At 38.5% G+C, this 25,535-nt stretch overlaps 1 protein-coding gene across 1 annotated transcript in view; it reads left to right on the top strand.

Annotated features, from left to right (window-relative positions):
• Nucleotides 1-25,535, top strand: part of LOC126106656 (X-ray repair cross-complementing protein 5-like) — a 180,745-nt gene that overhangs the window by 149,734 nt on the left and 5,476 nt on the right. Inside the window, exon 14 of the mRNA XM_049913018.1 lies at nucleotides 17,713-17,849. Within this exon, the coding sequence (XP_049768975.1) occupies nucleotides 17,713-17,849 (137 nt within the window). The remainder of the gene's footprint in view (nucleotides 1-17,712; nucleotides 17,850-25,535) is intronic.

Raw genomic sequence — 25,535 nt, 5'->3', positions numbered from 1 at the left:
AAGGGCAGTAGTGGCAGATCTTACAGCTACCACAGCATGGATAAGAGGGCTTGTGAGCCAAGACATGTCAACAGGAACTGTTGCAAACCAGTTACTAGCAGGGGGACTATGGGCACACACACCTCTTGTCCGTCCTCCACTCGTGCCTCAACGTCGACATCCATAGCTCGATTGGTGCTATCTGAGGTTCACTTGGAAGGTGGAACGGCTTGCCGTGGTCTCCAGTGATGATGCAGGTGATAGTTGTTTATGCATATGACATAGAACTGATGTGGACTCGCATGTGGAGTGCATTTGTCCATGACACACTGTACCCAGCCCAAGTCTGGGGGTTGGGGATGCGATAAGCTACAATTCTCGTTCATCTTCGGTGTTTCTGGAGGGGACACTAACCAGCACTTGTTACATGCAGAAAGTTGTTAGACCCATTCTTTTGCTTTTCTTGCAACAGGAAGGTGCAGTGTTGTTCCAACAGGATAATGCTCGCCCACACACCGCTCGTGAACTCTAGGAGTGTTTACGATAAGTGAGTCACTTAGCTGGTGTCCAAGTTTGTTGTTTCTGGAGAAAGCTATTTTTGTATTGCTGTCTCTTTACAAGTTAGCAATTTTTTGTGATGTTGTGCCTATTTAGGGAATGCTTGTAAAGATTTCTGTTTTGTCAGTTGCTTTTCCTGTAGTGCTTCTATTACTGATGTTGGCCTGTATTTTGTTGGAAAGTTTGTTAACTGATTTTACTGAATACAGATTATTTATTGCTGTTGTGTTGATGGTATCTATTTCTTGTGTTAGTGCTGTGAATTTTAAGAATAATGTGTGTGCCCTGTTCATCATGGATCTAAATCCAGCAGACATGTATATTTGGATGGTGTGATGACTCATGTATTGCGATATCAGCATAGGATGGTTTCCTGTAAGTGTAAAAACTATGTTCTTGTTATTCGTCAACAATTGTGAAGTCTATGAAGTTTATGGATTAGTTTCTTTTGTGTTCTGTTGTGAACTTTGTTTTATTATGAAGTGAACTGAATAATGCAAGAAGTTCATAAGTTCATCTTTTGTGCCATCAGTTAGGAGTATAGTGTAATCCACATATCTCCTGTAATAAACAATTTTTTCAGCAAGTTTATTTTTCCCCTCGAAAAAATTATTTTCTAAGTCGTCGTTGAATATGTCAACAAGGGAGTTTGACATTTTGTTACCCATAACTAAGCCTTCGTTATGTTGCTAGCTTTTATCATTAAATGAGAAGTATTTGTGGGACAGTACAAGTTCAGATAGATTGACCAACTCTGAAATCCCAGTATGTTTAGTTTTTTTGTGTTGGTAAGGTTTTATTCTAATAATTTCAGTTGTCTGTTTCGTAGGTACTTTTATGAGCAGGTTAACAGTGTCGAAGAAGGCAAATCTAGCTTCTCTCGGAATTTTTTTATCTCTGTTGAGAGCTGTTAACACTTCGGTATTTTTTAATTGAAAATGTGGTTTCAAAACTATAAAATTCCTTGAGGGTATGATTTAGTAGTTGTAGATTTTTTGTTGTGTCCAGAATTTGAGGTTGGTGGGGTACATTAATCTTCAACTTTTTATTTGTTTGTTTATAGGAGGAAGTTGAATGCTAAGAAGACCATAGTCTACTGTAGAAAGTTGTATCTTTTTGAGTACGATTAACATTTTTCAATGTGGTATATGAGGTACTGAGAGCACAAGTAGACTAACCCCGGGGAAGTCAGTATGGAGGAAACAGGCCTAATAATAATGACTCACAAAGAATGTTTTTCTGTGATGCATTGCAGCCTTTTAACATACATATGATGTAACTGGGGTTTTATTGAACAATATTCTGACATAGATACATTACAAATGTTAATTATATAGTAGAATATTAGCAGTTTTGTTGTGGCTTAGTCCACTTTTGCTCATTTTTGTAGTTGAACATTCTCAATGATAGGTCCGTTAGTACGCTGATTATTCATGCTGTTCATTGCACAAAGTCCATCATAGATTGCATGTGACAATAGTATACATTATTATTATACGCTGTACGGATTACATGTAATATTTTACATTGGTTTCTATAATTTTAAGCACCATGTTGCATTTCAAAATCATCCACAGGGAATGTTTTTACAGCAATTGAAGACACTTTTAAATTTTTGTAGAAATCATGATGAAATGGGGTACATACGGAAGCAAACTGAACAGATCCTTCTTTTTTGCCTCTGTAATTATGTGTCCATGGCTCTTGGCTTTGGTTAGAGTATTTATACCATATTTTGAATCTGTTGGATGCTGCAGCCACTGTATGTTCAACCATTGTACTTTACTATCGCCAGAAGACATTTTTCGATTCTTGATATTTCTTTCGGGTTGTTTTGTTGAAAAGAAACATTCCGCATTCATATTGATTTTCTTTTTTTGGCTCTCACTACCACATCATTCCAGTGTCCAGGAAGGTAAATATTAGGAAAATACATTTTTCATTTCTGAACCAAGCCAAAATCTTGATCACAGGGCAGGTATGAGTGTCCGCTAACTAAAAATTTATGGTCTATTTCCTTCACAGAAAACTCTGAGCTGCTTAAAATGTATTGTCACAGTACAACAACTTTTATGTTTCTATTCTGGCCTCCACACTGATCAGAGTACATATTTAGTGTGGTATAGTCAATGCCCACACCGTGGCGCCTGCAGCTGCGTGGCCACGGTCTTTACGTCATACAGCCAACGGCCGGCACGCCCCACTTATGCGTAGCTCTGCACAGCTGTACAGCGCAGGCGCAAGCCTCACACACTGAGTGCCTCCGCACTGTCATGGCAACCTCGGCCGGCGTCCTCCCGAGAGAGAGTCATGTGAAGCCGCGCCGCCAATCGTAGCAGGACACGACAAGCGGACTCGGGTACGGCAGGCATATTCCTCCGCCACTCGCCCTATATAGCCGCACACGCCGCCACGCCTGGCAGTCTCGTGTCGGGCTGCCTACTTGTTACGTCAACGTCACACCCAGGAACGACGCTACATTGTGCTACGACTGTGTAGCATACCGGACTTGGACTCTGCAGCCCAGTCGCTGCTCTTGATCAAGCACCAAGTTGTGTTAGTATTGTGGAACTGTTGGCAATAAACAAAATTTGTAACTCACGCCAATCGTTATTTGTTGTTTCTCCAATTACAGATACAACATTTAGTTTTTCAGTCCTGACAAAATTGCGTATGAAATACAGCAAACAAAAACCAATTTCTTGTGCCCCTCTTGATGCAATGGATTCATTCCACAGAAACATGTATGCATCATCACTGTGCATATTGTGGATGCCAAAGCAATGTGTTCACAACTGACATTTGTAATAGCAGCTCCAGTTGAGATGACTGGTGTAGGCAAAGTTTTCATCAAATCAAATGTTATCACTGTAACCTTACTATCTTATCTGCGAAGCAAAGTATCTCTCTGTAAACCTGCCCGTGCATACTCTTCTTTTTGCTGATGGAATTCACGTTTGTAGTGTAGCGACGCAAGTTTTGTATAAATGATTTTCTTTTGACATATGACCATGTGCAGACTTCATCACCTACATCAGTTACAACATACTTCAAAATTATTTAAATTCTTTTTAAATTGTCTCCGAATGGTTCTTGAACGAAACTGTAAAACATCATCATTTGAGTCGTATGCGCAGAATTACGTCACTCAGTACAATTTGTTTGTGGAAATTTTTTTTCAATTTAGATGTCGTTTTGTTTCTTCTCAGAAATTATATTAATGCAAGTTATCTGATTTAACAAATACTAGAACCACATTGAATAAACTTTCCAGATTCAAACTCGCGATGAACGTTGTCAAAATTAATAATCTTGTCAAATAAATTAGTAACTCATTAACATAATTCTTCATAAATAAATTCTCGGAACACGTATTCAAACTTTGGTAGCATCCACTAGTTTATTATCTTCCTACATATAGACGTGAACCTGAGCCTTGACAAGATAGGACTGAACATTTACATCGTGGTTAAACTTTCTATGACGTCGTACAAACATTACAAATTCTCAATTATTTAATTTTTAGAAGCACGACGCAACAACTCGGTTTCAGGATCTTCTGTCGCTCTTTGGCTGTTGACCCGCGATGTATAGTGGCCATCAATTTTCTCTCTGGTCCCGGCAGCGAAGATGCTGTCTCCGTTAGTTGCGCCGCCCTCTCCGTATATGAAACATAAAAAATAAATACAAACTTTAGATAATTCACATCTATTACAAATATTACAAAAATACATAAACAAAACAATAAATTAAACTTATATTCACCTGCAAACTGGGCTGACACTGGTGGATGTAGGATGCTTCAATTTCACGTCCCACTACATACCCCACCCACAAGCTCAGTTTGTCAGGTTTTAGCCGAAAATAAAACTTTTTCTATATACAACATTTAACTGTTAATACATTTTTCTCACATTTTACGTAATCTAGAGTCCTTGCTCTTAGATAGATTTAATCCTTTTACTACAATATTCTTGTGACTATTTGTCATTTACTTTTAATTGTGCTATTATGGTAATTCACAACCGAATATATGGAGATTACTCCTTTTCATTTAATAGTTGCTAGTAAATAATAATTTAGTACATTCTTTAACGTTGTTACATTAGGACAGAGCGTTCAAATTGTGATAGATTAGTTTGTTTTATTCATTTACTAGAGTTATTCTTTCCAAAAATTTATATTACTAATAAGTTTCTCACAATAACTAATAGTACTATTTACTTTACATCGTTCTTTTCCCTAATGCTTTATTTATACCTGAGGTCAAGAAGAAATCACACAAACCTTTCTTTAGAATCTCGGCACGGCTTTCTTTACCTTCGGACACTTTGTTGGGTAATGGCAATTTATTTAGGAGAAACAAGCGAGAGAGCCCCGTTTGGTGTGTTCTACATTAACACTATTACAAATCTCTATTAAAGGCACTCTGCTGTGTTCTCGTGAGCCATATAGCTCTGGACGCCCATGGTCCCTAAAATTATTAACCATCCCCTTTGGTTCCTACTATCCGAGTAAATATAATATATACCAAATTCCTTCTGACCTAATAACAAAACTTTCTTCCATATAAATCCCCTTTTAGTTATCTTTTCCCTTTTTGAAGTACCGGTAGATTATTGTAGAACACTTGTTTAAACTTCCTGTCATTTCTTTAAAATAACACGTAACTATCACGAAAAACTTCACATGAATAAACTATGAACGCTCGTCCATATGTAACATATACTAAATATTAACTTATTTAGGAATGAAGGGTTTAATTTGATCGACACTATATAATCCTTTAATTACACCTGATGAAGGTTCCATAAGAAGTAACGCTTTCGGATGTACAATCTTATGTACAACATGTGGACCTTCAAAGATAAAGAAGAATTTTCTACATTCCTTATTGATCTTCGAACTTTTAGGAAGAGATCGTACTAATACAAGATCTCCTACCTGAAATGAGGGTTCTATAGCATGTTGATTATAATTTTTAATTCTTCGTTCAGCATTTTTAACAATCTGTTCGCAAACTTTTTCGTCTGGGATGCATTGTTGGATCTCATTTACTGGTGGCCAAGGTAGAGCAGTTAGTAAAGGCTCACCTATAATTCGTTTGCCTAAAATTTCTATACGTGATAATCCCGTCGTTAGATGAGGCAATTCATTTAATATCTTTTCGAATTCAGGCATTAGTTTGGCCCACCGAGTATGTTTATGTGCACAATAAGTTCTACATAATCGTCCTAATTCTTTCATGACTCTTTCTACTAAATTACTTTGAGGGTGATATTAAGAAATTAAGATATGTTTGATTCCATATTGTTTTATCATATCTTGAAACTTTTGACTAATAAAGGCAATACCATTGTCAGACATAAGTCGTTTAGGAACGCCCCAGTTAACAAAGTAATTTCGGGTAAGACAGCGTATAACGCTTGCGGTATTCTCTCGTTTCAAAGTATATAGCTTCACATGTTTGGACCAACATTCCATTACATTGAACACGTAAGTAAATCCTCCTGAACTACGAGGCAGAGGGCCGAAAAAATCTAATGACAGTAGATCCCACAGACCTCGAGGAATTACAGCATATAATTTATAACGCTTAGATTTGTTATTAACTTTAACCTTTTGACAGGTTTCACAAGCCCTAATAATACTTCTCACAATACAGGACATATTTTTGAAATACTAATACTCCATTAGATGTTTAATACATTTATGAATTCCAAAATGCCTGTAACCTTCATGAATATAAGTAATTAACTCGTACACAACAGTTTTCGGAATGCAGATTTTCCATCTCTGGTGTTCCCTCTGTGCTTTCCAATACAACAAGTTGTTGAAATATAACCACACACCCCATGTGTTAACTGTTCTGTCCCCATTATTAAGATTTTGTATAAGGTCCCTATATTGATTGTCATTTCTTTGATTGCATCTAATAGCAGTTACTATCTGTTTAACCTTACGTTCGTTCTCCTGAGTTAAAAGGAAATAAACATGGTAATTTGTTCCTGGTTCTTCCGCAATGTTAATATTCTCCATTCCTACTGGAAGTCTCGACAAAGCATCCGAAACTACATTTTGAGATCCTTTTACATACCTAATTTCGTACTGAAATTCTTGCAAGCATAATACCCAACGTAATAATCTACAGTGAAGTAACCGACAATTGTTCAAAAAGGTTAAAGCCTGATGATCAGTATATACAATTGTTTTTCTCCCAATTAATAATCCTCTAAATCTTTGAAAACCCCATACCACTGCGAGAGCTTCCTTCTCGGTTACAAAATAATTTCTTTCATGTTTATTTAAAGTTCTACTAGCGAATCCAATAGGCTGATATAAACCCTTTTCAGTGGTCAGATCACCTTGGAATATTACGCAAGACACACCATAATCAGAGGCATCTGTACACATACAAAAGTCCTGATTTAAATCTGGATGGTATAACATTTTGGCTTCTGTTAACACTCCTTTTATCTTATTAAAAACTTCCTCTTCCTCTTTTCCCCAGAGCCATACTGATTTCTCTTTCAATAAATCCAGTAATTTAGGATTAACAATATCCTGCCCTGGAAGAAATCTTCTCAGAAACCCTACCATTCCTAAGATTGATTTCAGTTGTTTCCGATTTCTAGAACTCGGGCATCGAGCAATAGCTTCAATACGTGCTGGGTCTGGCCTAATACCTTTACTGTCCACTATATGCCCCAAAAATCTCACTTCCTCCTTTCCGAAGTAAGACTTAGATAATTTTAACGTAATTCCTCTGTCAATTAAACGGTCAAACAATTCCCGTAATATCGTTACGTGTTCTTCCCATGTTTTAGTGGCTACCAAAATATCATCTACATATGAAATAATCTTTTGTAATAATTGCTGACCCAAAGCAGAATCTAATGCCCTAATGAAAGTTGACACTGATATATTAAGTCCAAAAGGTAAAACTTGGAACTGATATGATCTACCTTCAAAAAGAAAAGCCGTATAATGCCGTGAATTGGGGTGTAATATTACTTGATGGTAGCCAGCAGTTAAATCCATTGTACTCATATAACGAGAACCCGCAATCTTAAGAAGTACGTCCTCCATGGGAATAGATCTGTCTCTTTCCATCTCTATAATTTTGTTTAATTCATGAGCATCCAGAACCAGTCGTACCCCACCAGTAGCTTTCTTAACTACCCACAAAGGACTATTAAAAGCACTACATGATTGTTCGATAATATTTTGTTCTAGCATCTTACTTATTTCTCTACTAGCCGGTTCTTTGAATTGTACTGGAATAGGATAAGGTTTCTTAAAGAATGGTTTTTGATCTTTAATCTTAAGTTTACAAACGTAATCTTTGATTCTCCCCGGTTCATCTGAGAAGACAGCTCTAAATTCTAACAATAAAGATTCCAACTCTTCCTTTTCTTGTTCGGATAGACAATTCGTAGAATAACATTTTTCTTTCACTTCGGTTTTGATACTATTACTAGCCTCACATTGGTATACTTCATATTCAAGATCACTAAAATCTGTTAATAGGTTTATGGTCTGTGTGTACTTAATCTGTAAGGATTCGTAGCGATTTTCAGGTACTCGATTATCAGAAAACCTCACTTTAAAAGCACATGCCTCCTTATGGATGGTTAAGGAAGAGTCTTTAAAATCTAATATAGCTTTATATTTACACAGCCAATCTATACCTAAAATTATGGCCACATTTAAGTTGGCTACGACAAGTACAGAGTGAGCAATTAATTGTTTAGCTATTTCAAAAGTTAAATAAACTTCCTCAGTAATATTTTGACTTCTTTTACCAGTAACTCCTATAATTTTCACCCCAGTTACAGGTAAGGTTGGGAAATTCCAATATTTTCTTTTAAGCTGAAATAATTCTTTAGATAAAATACTTACTTCGTTACCCGAATCAATTATAATATTTTCTTCGGTATCTTTAATATAACCTTTAATAACGGGTTTATAAGTTATATTCTCCCTTATCTGATTGTCTCCCTGAAGTAAATCTTGTTGCCAATCACCTTCCTTTTGGCAGCTTAATGATAAATTGCAATTGGGTCTTGTATAATCTTGACCAACAGTTCCCTTTAGTTGACCCGTACTAAAGGACTTTACTAGTTTTCCGAACTTTCTATGATAACGTCACCTACAACTTGACCTACATTAATTACTTGAGGATGATTTATCTCATTATCGTTATTGTGTAATTTTCCCATTTTAGAGTTATTACCACGATTTTGTTGGCTCTCTTTATCTTTAGATTGCCGTTTGATATAACAAAACCGGCTATGATTGTTGTTAAATTTTCGTGGTTCTGAATTATTATTATTTCGAGGATTATCATTTCTACCAAATCTAAATTTATCGTCTTCCCGTTCTCTATTAAGTATATCTAACTGTTCTAAATATCCTAATAATTCACAAGGTTGTGACCATTCCCTTTCTATCATTCTTTCCTTTACATAATACGGTAACCTACTAATTAGGACTCGTATTAGATGACTTTCAATAATTGGTTCTTCAATTAATTTAGCACAGTTTAAATGCCATTCGAAATAATTCCTATAACCTCCCCACCGTTTAGAATATGGAGGAGGGTGTAACAACTCTAAAGTTAAGTGTTGTTGTTTTCCTCCTGACCAATAATTTTGTTTAAACTGCTTAACAAAATCATCCCAGTCCCTAAATTCAGTTCTATGCAGTACTGCCCATTCCGCAGCTTCTGCTTCTAAATGTCCTATTACAAATTGAATCAATTTTTCATTACTCCATTTAGGAGATAATGAAGCTTCAAAAGCTTTTATAAAGATTATAGGGTGAAGTTCGCCTCCTGGTTTGAATACAGGAAATCGACTTGCTACATTGGAATTTTTCGTTATATCATCCCAACATTCTGGGAGAGACATAGTTGGATTTTGTTTAGATTGCAGAGATGGAGTTGCATCGGATTGGCTTGCCGTGATTTCTTTATTTGTGTTGTTGTCGTCCGAGCTGGCAAACACGATGCGACTGTTGTCTCTAATTACGTTATTACTTCTACTACCTGAAATGTTTTCATTATTATCTAATTCCGATAACCATTTAGTAATTTCCTGTATTCGCATTTCTGTATCGGATGCGCGGTTAGCTAATATCGATTCTTCACTGTGTTCACGATGTGAACGCTCTGTACCTTTGTGAATGTTGTGAGGAGAACCGTACGTCATAGTGACGTAACACTACGTCATCGTGACGTAAATAACGTAAATCGACTACATGAGTGCGTAAATCGATCTTTGCGATTGTACCGATAACGTCAAAGCTAAATGTAAATACATGTATACAAACGAAGTGACAAGAGTTATCTGTTACGCCCATCCCAGTTGAATTAATTATTAAGCTGTAATCCGAACAATTTGGGATGGTATTTTGTGTTTCAGGAACATAATGAATGTCTGAATGAAGGAACCATAACGAAAGTAAAAAAGCTTTTAGTCAATTAAAAAAAAAACCTATGAACCTTGCATAAATCGTGTGGATAGAAACGTGAAACAATTAATTATTAAGCTGCAATCCAAAGAATGTGGGATGTTATTGTGTGTTTCATGAACATAACGAATATCTGAATGAAGGGCTCATAACCATAACGAAAGTGTCTTTTTTTTTCTAGCCTGAAATAAATGCTACCCCATTTAAAAAAAAAAAAAAAAAAATCCGATGAATCGTGTCTAAATCCTGTGGATAGAAACATGAAATAATTATTAAGCTGCACTCCAAAGAATGTGGGATGTTATTGTGTGTTTCATGAACATAACGAATATCTGAATGAAGGAATCATAACCGTAACGAAAGTGCCTAGGCATATTGTAGTCCGATTAATCGTGCATAAATCATGTGGATAAAAACGTGAAATAGGGAGAAATTAAAGTGTTTCGTATTTTTATAAAAGCCAATGAATTGTACATAATTTATGTGGGCAGAAACATTAAACTGAGAAACGGAAGTTCGAAGTAATTCCGAATGTTGCTGGAAATATTAAACCAACTAGTTCCATTTATTATTGCCTTCATGTTGTAAATCAACTAAGAACAATGAACAGTGCAGATTCAAGACGCACACAACAGTCAAAGTATACAAAATGCACACAACAGTCGGTAGGACAACTCGTGAAACTCATGATGACGCGTGCCTACGTCACGTTGACGTAGGGCTCTCCTCACCTAGCGTGAAGTGAATGCTACCCGTCTCAAGGTTACTGCATATTTCAGTAATTAAAAATTTCATGTTTTCTATTTCGGTATGATATTTTTCTACTCGATGAGTTAATATCTCTAATTCTACATTATCTATTGAAGAAATCTCTGCAGGTTGGGTAGAAACCTCTTTAATAGATTCTAATAATTCTCTACGAACAGTTTCTGTTTGCATAGAAAATTCATCTCGTAACTTATCGTTATTTTTCTCCATTTCATTTACAACTAAGACATTGACGTTATCTAATCTCTTGGTTAAGTCAGTAATATCATTTCGCATGCGAGCTTTTTCCTCACGCGATTCCTGGATATGTTCTTCTAACCTTTTACAATTATCAGCAATCTTATTACTAAGTCCTACTAGTTTTTCCTGCATTTCAACTTTAGAAGCCTCTATTTTATCGCTTAATTCTCGACTGGTTTCATTAAGATGTTCCTGTAACATGTCTGTAGATTTTGTTAGCTCCCCTTTTAATCTAGCATTAGACTGTTTTAATTCCTCTTTCAATCTAGCAGTAGATTCTTCATTAGATTGTTTTAATTCCTGTTTTAATCTAGCAATAGATTTTTCGTTAGACTGTTTTAATTCCTGTTTTAGTTCCTCTTTCAATCTAGCAGCAGACTGTTTTAATTCAGCTAAAAAATCCCCATTAGATTGTTTTAATTTAGCGATTGCCCTAAAATGGGATCTCATGCTTCTGTCGGACACAGATTGCTCTTCGTCTGACATTTCACTTCCCGACATTGTTGTAAGATATTAACTAGTTACACACACAGACTTGTAATCAACAATCCTATTAAAGCACACTCCCTATGTACAACACTCCACTTCCAACTTAAAACAGACTCACTGGACACTAATATTGTAATTTGTAGTTCTCGGTGATCAGTGTGCTGCTATGGGCTGCAGAAGTAACAGCCGTCGATGCAGCCACTGAGATGCTGCGACTCCGTTTCCGCAACCGGCAGGACGCCGAGTCGAACACCGGAGACGTCACTGGCTGCAAACACACCCGGTCCACCGCTGACAGGCGAAGCCCTCAGCAACACCTCTAATACCAGCCAGAGGTACGCCCCCCCCCCCCCCCCAGCTGACGCACTGGGCCTGTTAGTTTAGGGAGAAAAAGGTTGTCGGGGTTTGCAGCATCCAGCTGCTGCCCAACAGATGCGCCTTCTCGTAGAATAACTGCGTGACCGTACTGCTTGACTGCCCTCCATCAGCTGCCCACACCCGCGAAGTCGCCGCTGGCTGGTGAAGACTCCACGAAAACTCGCGTTGACTTCCGAAGGACTCCTGATGTTTTGTTTCGTACCTGTGTGTCTTAGTTGCACACAGTTCCTGTTTATAAGGTCACCACGGTGTAGTGTAACGACGCAAGTTTTGTATAAATGATTTTCTTTTGACATACGACCATGTGCAGACTTCGTCACCTACGTCAGTTACAACACACTTCAAAATTATTTAAATTCTTTTTAAATTGTCTCTGAATGGTTCTTGAACGAAACTGTACAACATCATCATTTGAGTCGTATGTGCAGAATTACGTCACTCAGTACAATTTGTTTGTGCAAATATTTTTTCAATTTAGATGTCATTTTGTTTGTTCTCAGAAATTATATTAATGCAAGTTATCTGATTTAACAAATATTAGAACCACATTGAATAAACTTTCCAGATTCAAACTCGCGATGAACGTTGTCAAAATTAATAATCTTGTCAAATAAATTAGTAAATTAGATATTTCTGCTTGTGTCTGTATATGTGTGGATGGATATGTGTGTGTGTGTGTGTGTGTGTGTGTGTGTGTGTGTGTGTGTGTGTGTGTGCGAGTGTATACCTGTCCTTTTTTCCCCCTAAGGTAAGTCTTTCCGCTCCCGGGACTGGAATGACTCCTTACCCTCTCCCTTAAAACCCACATACTTTCGTCTTTTCCTCTCCTTCCCTCTTTCCTGATGAGGCAACAGTTTGTTGCGAAAGCTTGAATTTTGTGTGTATGTTTGTGTTCGTTTGTGTGTCTGTCGACCTGCCAGCACTTTCATTTGGTAAGTCACATCATCTTTCTTTTTATGTAAATTAGTAATTCATTAACATAATTCTTCATAAATAAACTCTCAGAACACGTATTCAAACTTTGGTAGCATCCACTAGTTTATTATCTTCCTACATATAGACGTGAACCTGAGCCTTGACAAGATAGGACTGAACATTTACATCATGATTAAACTTTCTATGACGTCATTGTTGTACAAACATTACAAATTCTCAATTATTTAATTTTTAGAAGCACGACACAACAACTCAGTTTCAGGATCTTCTGTCGCTCTTTGGCTGTCGACCCGCGACGTATAGTGGCCATCAATTTTCTCTCTGGTCCTGGCAGCGAAGATGCTGTCTCCGTTAGTTGCACCGCCCTCTCCGTATATGAAACATAAAAAATAAATACAAACTTTAGATAATTCACATCTATTACAAATATTACAAAAATACATAAACAAAACAATAAATTAAACTTATATTCACCTGCAAACTGGGCTGACACTGGTGGATGGGAGACGCTTCAATTTCACGTCCCACTACACGTTCTGTAATTAACTCCATTCTCTCCTTATCATTATTGGCAGCTGTCATTTTTACCTGCAAAGCATTGCATGTTTGACAAGAGTCGGACACTGGTGGATGAAATGACAAATTTCAGTTTTCGTAAAAAATTTTGCAAAAAGTAAAATGAGAAACAGGTATTTGCTCCTCTGCACAGTACAGTGAATACATGATTGTTAAATTTAAATCTGGTCCCAAATACTTTCTAGTGTTATTGTTATGGTACGCATAATGACTTTCCCATAAGTCGGAACTTTTTCTATGAAACATTTTACTATATCAACTTTGTGGGGAGATGTTTCATTACTGGGTTCACCTTTCCCTATACCATCACGCAGAGGGGTTGCTTTCCCCCCTATCAATTCTTCCAGCAGATACAGCTAAAGTACTCTGAAAGAATCTTTTGCACTCTGTAGTTTTAGACCCATTTGAATTGAGCAAGTAATATAATTTTGTCTTCTCCCTGCATGAATGCTGCTGACCTACTTAAAGACCGTGCTTTATCAACAACTTTAATCATGGTAAACAGGAAAGCCGATTGCAGATCATGGCTGCCTAAATTATAAAATTAATTGAACACTTGTTCCTGCCGTTCTTCGTTGATGTTTTTGTGGCACTCGTACTGGCACGAACACGCGCTGATTGTCCACAGTTCCTTTTGAGGTACAAGGTTACCCTTATGTTTGGCATACTCTTGACCTAAAGTTCTCCGTTCCTTCCTAACATTACGAAGCAATTTATCTTTGTTTCTAAGGTGCTTCTTTCCTCGGCTCTGTATCGTGGCATCGTCGTTTGTCTCTGGCACATCCTCTGGAAAAGTTGTTGCTGCAGCCATGCTCGCTCTCGCTTCTCGTAGCGCTTCCCCATCAGACGCAAGCATCTCTGTAATAAAAATGTACATCCCTCAACGTAACTTCATGACAGTAATGGTCAAAGGAGGCATTGGTATGCACAGGCGAAGCAATTGCACAACACGACTCGGCGGGTGGTAAAATGTTGTTGTACACATAACATTAAAAGTGATTGTTACTCGATTTCACAGTGTAGCAATAAATAAAGTATTATTTGTATTTAAATGTGTTTTCATATGAAAAAAAACTTGCATTTTGTGAACAAAGCCACCGTTTGATATGCCTCTTGACGTCTTTGAATTGTATTTAAATGTGTTTTCATATGAAAAAAACTTGCATTTTGTGAACAAAGCCACCGTTTGATATGCCTCTCGACGTCTTTGAATATGAACACGTCAGTGTACATTCGACAATGTTATAAGCAAACAAAAGGAAGGAACACAACAACTAACCTTGCAGTTGCTCCTCTATGCTTTTCGCAGGAGCTTCCAGGCTGAACAACTGACGTACATTTCCACATGGTCACTGGTTCAGTACATTGTTCCATGCTTAATACACAAGTCCTTCGTTCGCCGGCGTCATGTGCAGTGACAGTGGACGGACAGCACAGAGCAAAAAAGAACCATGACGCAAGTCCACTCCTGCTCTCAGTGGTATCTATCGGCAGTTGAGTACAGCAGCAATGTGTACATTGCTAACTGAGACAAACCTTCAGATAAACGAACAGATCAAAAGGCACTGCATAATAATTGTATACTGTTATCACATCATGTCAGTACCTCAAATCCACAAAAAGTGTGGGTTAGTCCACTTGTGCTCTCAATGCCTCATATGCGAGTAGAATGCAGACAACACTGGCGCAGTGGTCGATGACTCTTAGTGTTTATATATTATACATTATTCTGTGACAGTGCAAATATGATGTTATTAAGAACGTGGTTTATGATATTGAGTTGTTACACCACTTGGCATGGCTGTAGAGTTTTTGTGTAGATTCAGCAACAAAACAAGACAGAAAGCCTGAGAACCGTGTTTTGAACTGTTATGATAGCCTCATAAATGAAGTCTGATTTAATGCATAGTTATATGAGAGTTTGGGTTGCAAAAGTTACTCAAATCCAACAAACCTTAGAGCAATCTCAGATCCACTGGACCTTGGCTGCAGAATGTCAGGCAGCCTTAAGAGTTACAGAGGCAAAAGGACAGTCACAAGTATGTTGCATTTTGGAAGCTGAGTGTCGCCCGTCTCTTACAGGTTCTGGGGTGCTTGAAAACTCATGATGATGGCATCATTTAAAGGTTGTACAGCAAGCAGAGAGACATACCTGTACATGTGGAACATGGGGGGGGGGGGGCTTTTGGTGAGGCTGTATTTGATTATGATCTGTTAGTTGATTATGTTAATCATAAAGTAGTCATTTTAAGGGTTTGAGTGGAAAACTGTAGGCACTATAAAGCATTGAAATGGAAGGGAGAAATGGTTGGTATCTGTTGTTGGTCTTGGAGCAAAGTCTCACTTCCAATACTTGGTGAGTGAGAGGAACTCGTAAAAACTCTACTGCTTTACGAATGCAGTGAATCGAGGTGTCTTTTAAATATAATTAAAAAATATAATTCGTGCTTTCAGATTCATCATACAGCAAAATAATACAAACACTTTCATTATATAACCACAGACTGACACAGCATACATATTTTATACTTATGTCTCTACATCACTGTATTGACAGATGCTTAGAAATTACTGTCTTATTTACTCACCATCGCTCATCACAACGAAACTACTGAACGGGAAGAAAGTCGACACTAAAACAGGAGGAGCAACATTCACAAAGAATGAAATCAGTGTGGGCCAAAGGAAACTACAGATGAAAACAAAGAAGCAGAAACAATGTTGGTCTATCATATCCTCCAGAAAAATGATTCAACATTTACTTGCATTGCCTGTGTTTTAAGATATACGTACTATGCTGCTGCAAATACATTTCTTCTCCTTCACACAGCTATAGATTTGTAGCAGTGTCTGTTCCTTCGGATATGCATGCATGTCTGAAGAAAATTGCGTAGTACTCGTAAAACACAGACACTGCGAAATAGTTTTGTACACCTAGATAGTCCACGACAATAATGAATAAATCTCTCCCTGTGCAGGAATCACTGCAACTGTGCAAATGCGGGATGTGGACAAACGGTGACATATAGAGGTTTGAGCCAGTGTGGGAGACACGCTTGGATGGCCAAAGTGGTTAAGGCGACTGCTTGTGTAAAGCAGAAAATCCGGCTTTGAGAACCAGTCCAGCACAAATTTTCACATGTCACTAATAAAGTGTGCACCTGAAGTATAATAGTATTTGAAATTCCAAATATATTTCTTGTGATTCAATATTTGTTGATCAAGTGCCAGTTTGATAATAAATATTGAAGTCAAATAAAAGTAAAGAAAAAGTGTTGCAACTAGCAAGAATCAAATCAGACCTGGCTTCACGATTAGAAAATACAATGCTTCGTCATACAGACAGTGTTGTTAAAAGAGCTGAAATGTTTTATGCAATAAGACTTAACAGTACTCCAAAATCTTCAAAGTCAAAATTTTCTGGTCCTTTTTGACAGGTGTGTCAAACTCCTTTAGGAATCTGATGTGCAGGCATTTATCATCAAATTCTATGAGCACGAAGTACGCCAGTTGTCAGTGATGACTCCTCAGCAGAATATTCTGAAGTGTCTGCTATGTAGCCAGCCGGAGTGGCCGAGCAGTTCTAGGCGCTTCAGTCTGGAACCGCGCGACCGCTACGGTCATAGGTTCGAATCCTGCCTCGTGCATGGATGTGTGTGGTGTCCTTAGGTTAGTTAGGTTTAAGTAGTTCTTAGTTCTATGGGACTGATGACCTCAGATGTTAAGTCCCATAGTGCTCAGAGCCATTTGAACCATTTTTTGTCTGCCATGTACATAGTAATCTATCTGTTGATGTCAGATTTGTTTTAATGTCGACTGACAGATGGCAGCACTCATAAGTAACACTGACTTGTGTGAGCGACAACATCTGTCTTCAAATGTAGCTACCTATTGTACCAGTGTCATAGAGTGGAACACCCACATGTGTGATCAGTTTCTTCATCTTTCCCTCTACTCCTCCTCATGCAAGATTGTCCCTCGAAGCCTGGTTTTTATGAGGGGCACATCACTCTGCACCCCCCCCACCCCACCACCACCACCACCACCACCACCACCACCACCCGCCTCCCAGCCTTCAACCAATTCCTCTTCCTGACCCTGAACCTACAGTCCCGGAAGCTAGAAGTGCTGTGATCTATTTTTATCCATTCCTGCCTGCAGTACAGGCAATTGTACCTCCAAGAGGTAAAGTTTCTGTGGCTCTATGAATTTAGTAATTCTCTGAACTGAATTTTCCATGTTATATAATTAAATTAAATTTATGTTGAGATGCAGCAGTGTTCCCAGTAACTACAGACTTAATGTTTTCCACAGCAAAACTTGGTCTCATATCATCCTCCGAGTCCGTGAGAAGTTCTGTGAGTGAAAAAGAAGCGAATGACTTTTTCAGTGCAGATGTTAGAGAGTCCATAAAGAGTGAAGATGATGGCTTTGAAGATGAAGATGATTTAGTAAGTACTACCAGTACTATATAATTTTCGAAACGTTCGAGCCTACAGCAGTGTTTATGTTTGCATAATATTCATATAGTTCTGCATCAGTGGACCTCCACAAAACTGCTTCAAATGAACGGAGTGGAGCAGGGCTGGGGCTCCAGCTCATCTATGGGAAGACAGTAGTCAAACCTCTGGCCGTCCAGATTTGGGTTTCATGTAATTCCTGTAAATCTTTTCAGTGTAAAGCTGGGATGGATCTCCTGAAAGAACATTGCTAATTCCCTCTTCCTCAGCCCCTTTCCATCAATCCAAGCAGTTGTCCAGCTCTAATTACCTCCTTTACATGGAAACATGAAACTCTAATTTGACTATTAAGTGTAGGTCAGACAGAACTCGTACAGTTTTATTTATTAGCTGTACCTTTTCGACTTTTCAGACATTATCAGTAGCCCTATAGAACTAGAAACAGTGTACAATAACATCTTGTCAGCATAACATTAACAAATTAAAAAACTTCTAACTAAACACCATACATTATAGTGTCATTTTTATTTATGTAGTGTAGTTAGCTGTTTGTTTAATTTGTTAACTTAATGTAATTTAATTGGGCTGTTAATAAAAAAAGTGAATTGTCAAAACCAGTTTAGACAATGTATAAATTTATGTAAGCACTGACTGTCCTAGACTTAATAGTCAGAGTTACTGAGCTCACAAAATGTGTGACAAATATGAACAGATTAAATCCTAATCTTCCTCCCTTGAACACTGATTTATCGATACACTCAAAGACACAAACAAATGATGCACCATGGAGGAATTATTCAAATGGGATGGAAATCAGTAGATGTGATGTACATGTACAGACAAAACAAATTATTACAGTTTCAGAAAAATTGGATGATTTATTCAAGAGAAAGAGTGTCACAAAGTTACCAAGTCAACAATGAGCAGTTATTCAGCATGACATTATTTGATAGAATTCTTAGATGTCCTTCTGACTGATAGCACACCAAATTCTGTCCGATTGGCTTGTTAGATCATCAAAATCACGAGCTGGTTGAAGGACCCTATCCGTAAGGCTCAAAGTGTTCTCAGTCAGGGAGAGAGAAGGCAAAGTTGCTGGTCAAGGTAGCGTTTGGTAAGCACAAAGACAAGCAGTAGAAACTCTCACTGTGAGCAGACATGCATTTTTTTTTTTTTTTTTTTTTTTTTTTTTTTTTTTTTTTTTTTTTTTTTTTTTTTTTTTTTTTTTTGTTGAAATGTAAGCCCACAATGGCTTGCCGTGAAGGGCAACAAACAGGGCGTAGAAAATCGTCAATGTATGTCTATACTGTAAGAGTGCTGTAGATGACAACCAAAGGGGTCCTGCTATGAAAAGAGATAGCACCCCAGATTATCACTCCCAGTTCTCAGGCCATATGGAGGCTGACAGTCTGGATGGTATCCCACTGTTTTCAGGTGCGTTTCCAAACACGTCTTCACTGGTCATTGGGGCTCAATTTAAAGCAAAGTCATATCTGAAGATTTTTTTTTAATTATTAAAAATGAAATTCCTCCAGCTGTACTGAAATTAGCCACACATAACTGATTGCAGCAAAGTGTACGGGCCTGAAAATGGCATTGACGCAATGCCGAAACTAGTAGCGAAGTAAATAAAAAATGTTAAGTACAGCTGCAGGAATTTCATTATCAATAAAAACTATACCAACTGTGTCCCACCTTCATCCAGTTTAAATATGGAGGTATTAATATCTGAAGATAGTCCTTCCCTCCATGAACCATAGACCTTGCCGTTGGTGGGGAGGCTTGCGTGCCTCAGCGATACAGATAGCCGTACCGAAGGTGCAACCACAACGGAGGGGTATCTGTTGAGAGGCCAGACAAACGTATGGTTCCTGAAGAGGGGCAGCAGCCTTTTCAGTAGTTGCAGGGGCAACAGTCTGGATGATTGACTGATCTGGCCTTGTAACACTAACCAAAACGGCCTTGCTGTGCTGGTACTGCGAACGGCTGAAAGCAAGGGGAAACTACGGCCCTAATTTTTCCCGAGGTCATGCAGCTTTACTGTATGGATAAATGATGATGGTGTCCTCTTGGGTAAAATATTCCGGAGGTAAAATAGTCCCCCATTCGGATCTCCGGGCGGGGACTACTCAAGAGGGCGTCGTTATCAGGAGAAAGAAAACTGGCATCCTACGGATCGGAGCGTGGAATATCAGATCCCTTAATCGGGCAGGTAGATTAGAAAATTTAAAAAGGGAAATGGATAGGTTAAAGTTAGATATAGTGGGAATTAGCGAAGTTCGGTGGCAGGAGGAACAGGACTTTCAGTCAGGTGAATACAGGGTTATAAATACAAAATCAAATAGGGGTAATGCAGGAGTAGGTTTAATAATGAACAAAAAAATAGGAGTTCGGGTAAGCTACTACAAACAACATAGTGAACGCATTATTGTGGCCAAGATAGACACGAAGCCCACGCTTACCACAATAGTACAAGTCTATATGCCAACTACCATATTTACTCGAATCTAAGCCGCACTTTTTTTCCAGTTTTTGTAATCCAAAAAACCGCCTGCGGCTTAGAATCGAGTGCAAAGCAAGCGGAAGTTCTGAAAAATGTTGGTAGGTGCCGCCACAACTAACTTCTTCCGTCGAATATATGTAGCGCTACACAGACATGCTTCGTAGGCACAAAGATAAATACTGGCGCCAAAACCTCTGCGTCAGTAAATAAATAAATAAAAAAAAGGTGGAAGACGAGCTTTTTTTTCTCCGCCCCGAGTTTCGACCACTGCATTTTCATACATTATCCAACGAAATAAATACAAATTCCGTATTGTTCATCTTCGAATGTATTAGAATTTCAATGTACTACGAAAATCCGACTGGCAAGACTGTTTGGGATGTTTTTCAATATAGCCAACTCTACGTTCTGAATTTTTTCCTACCTGTGAGAAGAGATGGTTGCTAAAAGTAACCTGATGAAATGTGAATCACAAGCAGTATTCTCTTCACCATTCACCATAAGAATAATACGAATATAAACATTTTGCCATGTGTTCTTCCGTGTTTGTTGCTATCTCATTTAAATCCTGTCTGCCTAATAAACTACGAAACTAGAGTGAGACAACAGCAAACGCGGAAGAATACACTTATCGTGTCTGTTTATATTCGTATTATTCTTAGCCTAATAGTGATACAGTCAGAAATGAACCACGGCAACTGACTAGATTTTTAAATCTAAGATGACTCTAATTTCTGTGCAGAATTTGATGTACTAAAGAAGCGGCCGCAAAGATTTTCAAACGGAGAAAAATTTTCGCCTAACTCTCGTTCAGAACATTTTCTATCATACGCAGCCTATTATTTGGTTCTTGTTGATCATTCTCAAAGAAAGCAGCAGTGTAAGTAACAACAAATAGCAGTCTCTTGACATTGCTTCGCTAATGAGACGATTCGCCTCTTTTTAGTTGTAAGCGGCGGTAGCGCACACAAAAGCAAGCCATGCCGCGAACGGCGACAGGCCGTAAACACGCACTATCAGAATGCGACAAACAATGCATGACACAGTACAGTTTTGCATTTTTAGCTTAGAGTGACGTAAACACCTATAACAGAGAAAACGGCACTTATAAGATCAAACAAAATAAGCAATCGATTTAAACCAGACGAAGCACGTGAAAAAGGAAGGGTACCCGTATAAATACGGACGGAGCGCCTGACGCATAGCAATGGCTACCTGGTAAAGCTTACGACTCGAACCAAACTACTGTAGCTGTATCGTCATTCATTCGACCTAAATTGTGTCTCATATTACAATGGACCAACTTTGTTTCGATTTGGAGGTGCGGCCTAAAACTTTTATCTCCCCTTGAATTTCGAGTCTCAAATTTCAGGTGCGGCTTAGATTCGGGAAATCTTTTTTTCCTTTGTTTCGAGTCTCATTTTTCAGGTGCGGCTTAGATTCGAGTGCGGCTTAGATTCGGGTAGATACGGTAGCTCTGCAGATGACGAAGAAATTGAAGAAATGTATGATGAGATAAAAGAAATTATTCAGGTAGTGAAGGGAGACGAAAATTTAATAGTCATGGGTGACTGGAATTCGATAGTAGGAAAAGGGAGAGAAGGAAACGTAGTAGGTGAATATGAATTGCGGGGAAGAAATGAGAGAGGAAGCCGCCTTGTAGAATTTTGCACAGAGCATAACTTAATCATAGCTGACACTTGGTTCAAGATCATAAAAGAAGGTTGTATACATGGGAGAACCCTGGAGATACTGACAGGTTTCAGATAGATCATATAATGGTAAGACAGAGATTTAGGAACCAGGTTTTAAGTTGTAAGACATTTCCAGGGGCAGGTGTGGACTCTGACCACAACCTATTGGTTATGACCTGTAGATTAAAACTGTGAAACTGCAAAAAGGTGGGAATTTAAGGAGATGGGGCCTGGATAAACTGACTAAACCAGAGGTTGTACAGGGTTTCAGGGAGAGCATAAGGGAACAATTGACAGGAATGGGGGAAGGAAATACAGTAGAAGAAAAATGGATAGCTTTCAGGGATGAAATAGTGAAGGCAGCAGAGAATCAAATAGGTAAAACGACGAGGGCTAGTAGAAACCCTTGGGTAACAGAAGAAATATTGAATTTAATTGATGAAAGGAGAAAATACAAAAATGCAGTAAATGAAGCAGGCAAAAAGGAATATAAACGTCTCAAAAATGAGATTGACAGGAAGTGCAAAATGGCTAAGCAGGCATGGCAAGAGGACAAATGTAAAGATGTAGAGGCTTATCTCACTGGGGGTAAGATAGATACTGCCTACAGGAAAATTAAAGAGACCTTTGGAGAAAAGAGAACCACTTGTATGAATACCAAGAGCTCAGATGGAAACCCAGTTCTAAGCAAAGAAGGGAAAGCAGAAAGGTGGAAGTAGTATATAGAGGGACTATACAAGGGCGATGTACTTGAGGACAATATTATGGAAATGGAAGAGGATGTAGATGAAGATGAAATGGGAGAGACGATACTGCATGAAGAGTTTGACAGAGCACTGAAAGACCTGAGTCGGAACAAGGCCCCGGGAGTAGACAGCATTCCATTAGAACTACTGACGGCCTTGGGAGAGCCAGTCCGGACAAAACTCTACCATCTGGTGAGCAAGATGTATGAGACAGGTGAAATACCCTCAGACTTCAAGAAGAATATAATAATTCCAATCCCAAAGAAAGCGGGTGTTGACAGATGTGAAAATTACCGAACTATCAGTTTAATAAGTCACAGCTGCAAAATACTAATGCAAATTCTTTACAAGCAAATGGAAAAACTGGTAGAAGCCGACCTCGGGGAAGATCAGTTTGGATTCCGTAGAAATATGTGAACACGTGAGGCAACACTGACCCTACGACTTATCTTAGAAGCTAGACTAAGAAAAGGCAAACCTACGTTTCTAGCATTTGTAGACTTGGAGAAAGCTTTTGACAATGTTGACTGGAATACTCTTTCAAATTCTAAAGCTGGCAGGGGTAAAATACAGGGAGCGAATGGCTATTTACAATTTGTACAGAAACCAGATGGCAGTTATAAGAGTCAAGGGGCATGAAAGGGAAGCAGTGGTTGGGAAGGGAGTGAGACAGGGTTCTAGCCTCTCCCTGATGCTATTCAACTATTCAATCTGTATATTGAGCAGGCAGTAAAGGAAACAAAAGAAAAGATTGGAGTAGGTATTAAAATTCATGGAGAAGAAATAAAAACTTTGAGGTTCGCCGATCACATTGTAATTCTGTCAGAGACAGCAAAGGACTTGGAACAGCAGTTGAACGGAATGGACAGTGTCTTGAAAGGAGGATATAAGATGAACATCAACAAAAGCAAAACGAGGATAATGGAACGTAGTCGAATTAAGTCGGGTGATGCTGAGGGAATTAGATTAGGAAATGAGACACTTAAAGTAGTAAAGGAGTTTTGCTATTTGGGGAGCAAAATAACTGATGATGGTCGAAGTAGAGAGGATATAAAATGTAGACTGGCAATGGCAAGGAAAGTGTTTCTGAAAAAGAGAAATTTGTTAACATCAAGTATAGATTTAAGTGTCAGGAAGTCGTTTCTGAAAGTATTCGTATGGAGTGTAGCCATGTATGGAAGTGAAACATGAACGATAAACAGTTTGGACAAGAAGAGAATAGAAGCTTTTGAAATGTGGTGCTACAGAAGAATGCTGAAGATTAGATGGGTAGATCACGTAACTAATGAGGAGATGTTGAATAGGATTGGGGAGAAGAGGAGTTTGTGGCACAACTTGACTAGAAGAAGAGATCGGTTGGTAGGACATGTTCTGAGCCATCAAAGGATCACCAATTTAGTACTGGAGGGCAGTGAGGAGGGTAAAAATCGTAGAGGGAGACCAAGAGATGAATACATTAAGCAGATTCAGAAGGATGTAGGCTGCAGTGGGAGATGAAGAAGCTTGGAGAGCTGCATCAAACCAGTCTCGTGACTGAAGACCACAACAACAACAACAACAACAACAGTCCTACTCCAGTCAGTGGGATTCCAGAACACTGCTTTTCCAATCAGTTGCACTGGCCATACGAGTCATCTGTTTCAGGAAAACGTTTCCACATAGCAGTACAACGAAAAGACAGAGCTGTGCAATAACGAAAACTTTTTGCCTGGGTTACCCAACAGGTAGGGGGTATGGAATAAACATTCCATATAACAGTAATGAAAATACGTAACAGAAAATAGTTAACACCAGTTTAAAAAAAGATTAAAACTTATGGTCAATGTGGCAGTCACAGAAATAAATGGTAGGTAAACTGTTTTCTATTACATGTTTCTATGCACCAAACTTCAGTCTGCTATAGGTAAATGGTTGCCTTTCCCTTATTTGACGAATCAGTGTTTCGATAGTTCTAGTGTTTTCATTTGCATTTTTATAGCCATTTTATAGCTTTGTGTTAAGTAAAGACTCACATCAGTTTTCTGGAGATTATTCTGAAAATTAGCTGCACCTTTTGGTCATTTGTACCTCCCATTTCTTGGAACTGAATCTCCCAATATTTTATTTTTGAAAGTTGCCAGGAATGCTGTCGTCAGTGAACCTAAAGGCCTCACATATGAGGTGCATTCAAGTTCTAAGGCCTCCGATTTTTTTTCTAATTAACTACTCAGCCGAAATCGATGAAACTGGCATTACTTCTCGACGTAATCGCCCTGCAGACGTACACATTTTTCACAACGCTGACGCCATGATTCCATGGCAGCGGCAAAGGCTTCTTTAGGAGTCTGTTTTGACCACTGGAAAATCGCTGAGGCAATAGCAGCACGGCTGGTGAATGTGTCTTTCATTGTTGGAAAAAGCCAAAAGTCACTAGGAGCCAGGTCAGGTGAGTAGGGAGCATGAGGAATCCTTCAGAGTTTTTATCACGAAGAAACTGTTGCATAATGTTAGCTCGATGTGCGGGTGCGTTGTCTTGGTGAAACAGCACACGTGCAGCTCTTCCAGGACGTTTTTGTTGCAGTGCAGGAAGGAATTTGTTCTCCAAAACATTTTCGTAGGATGCACCTGTTAACATAGTGCCCTTTGGAACGCAATGGGTAAGGATTATGCCCTCGCTGTCCCAGAACATGGACACCATCATTTTTTCAGCACTGGTGGTTACCCAAAATTTTTTTGGTGGCAGTGAATCTGTGTG

The sequence above is a fragment of the Schistocerca cancellata genome, chromosome 10 (assembly GCF_023864275.1).
Source record: "Schistocerca cancellata isolate TAMUIC-IGC-003103 chromosome 10, iqSchCanc2.1, whole genome shotgun sequence".
NCBI lineage: Eukaryota > Metazoa > Arthropoda > Insecta > Orthoptera > Acrididae > Schistocerca > Schistocerca cancellata.
Note: the sequence above shows the minus strand (reverse complement) of the source record. Positions and strands in the feature narration are given on the sequence as shown.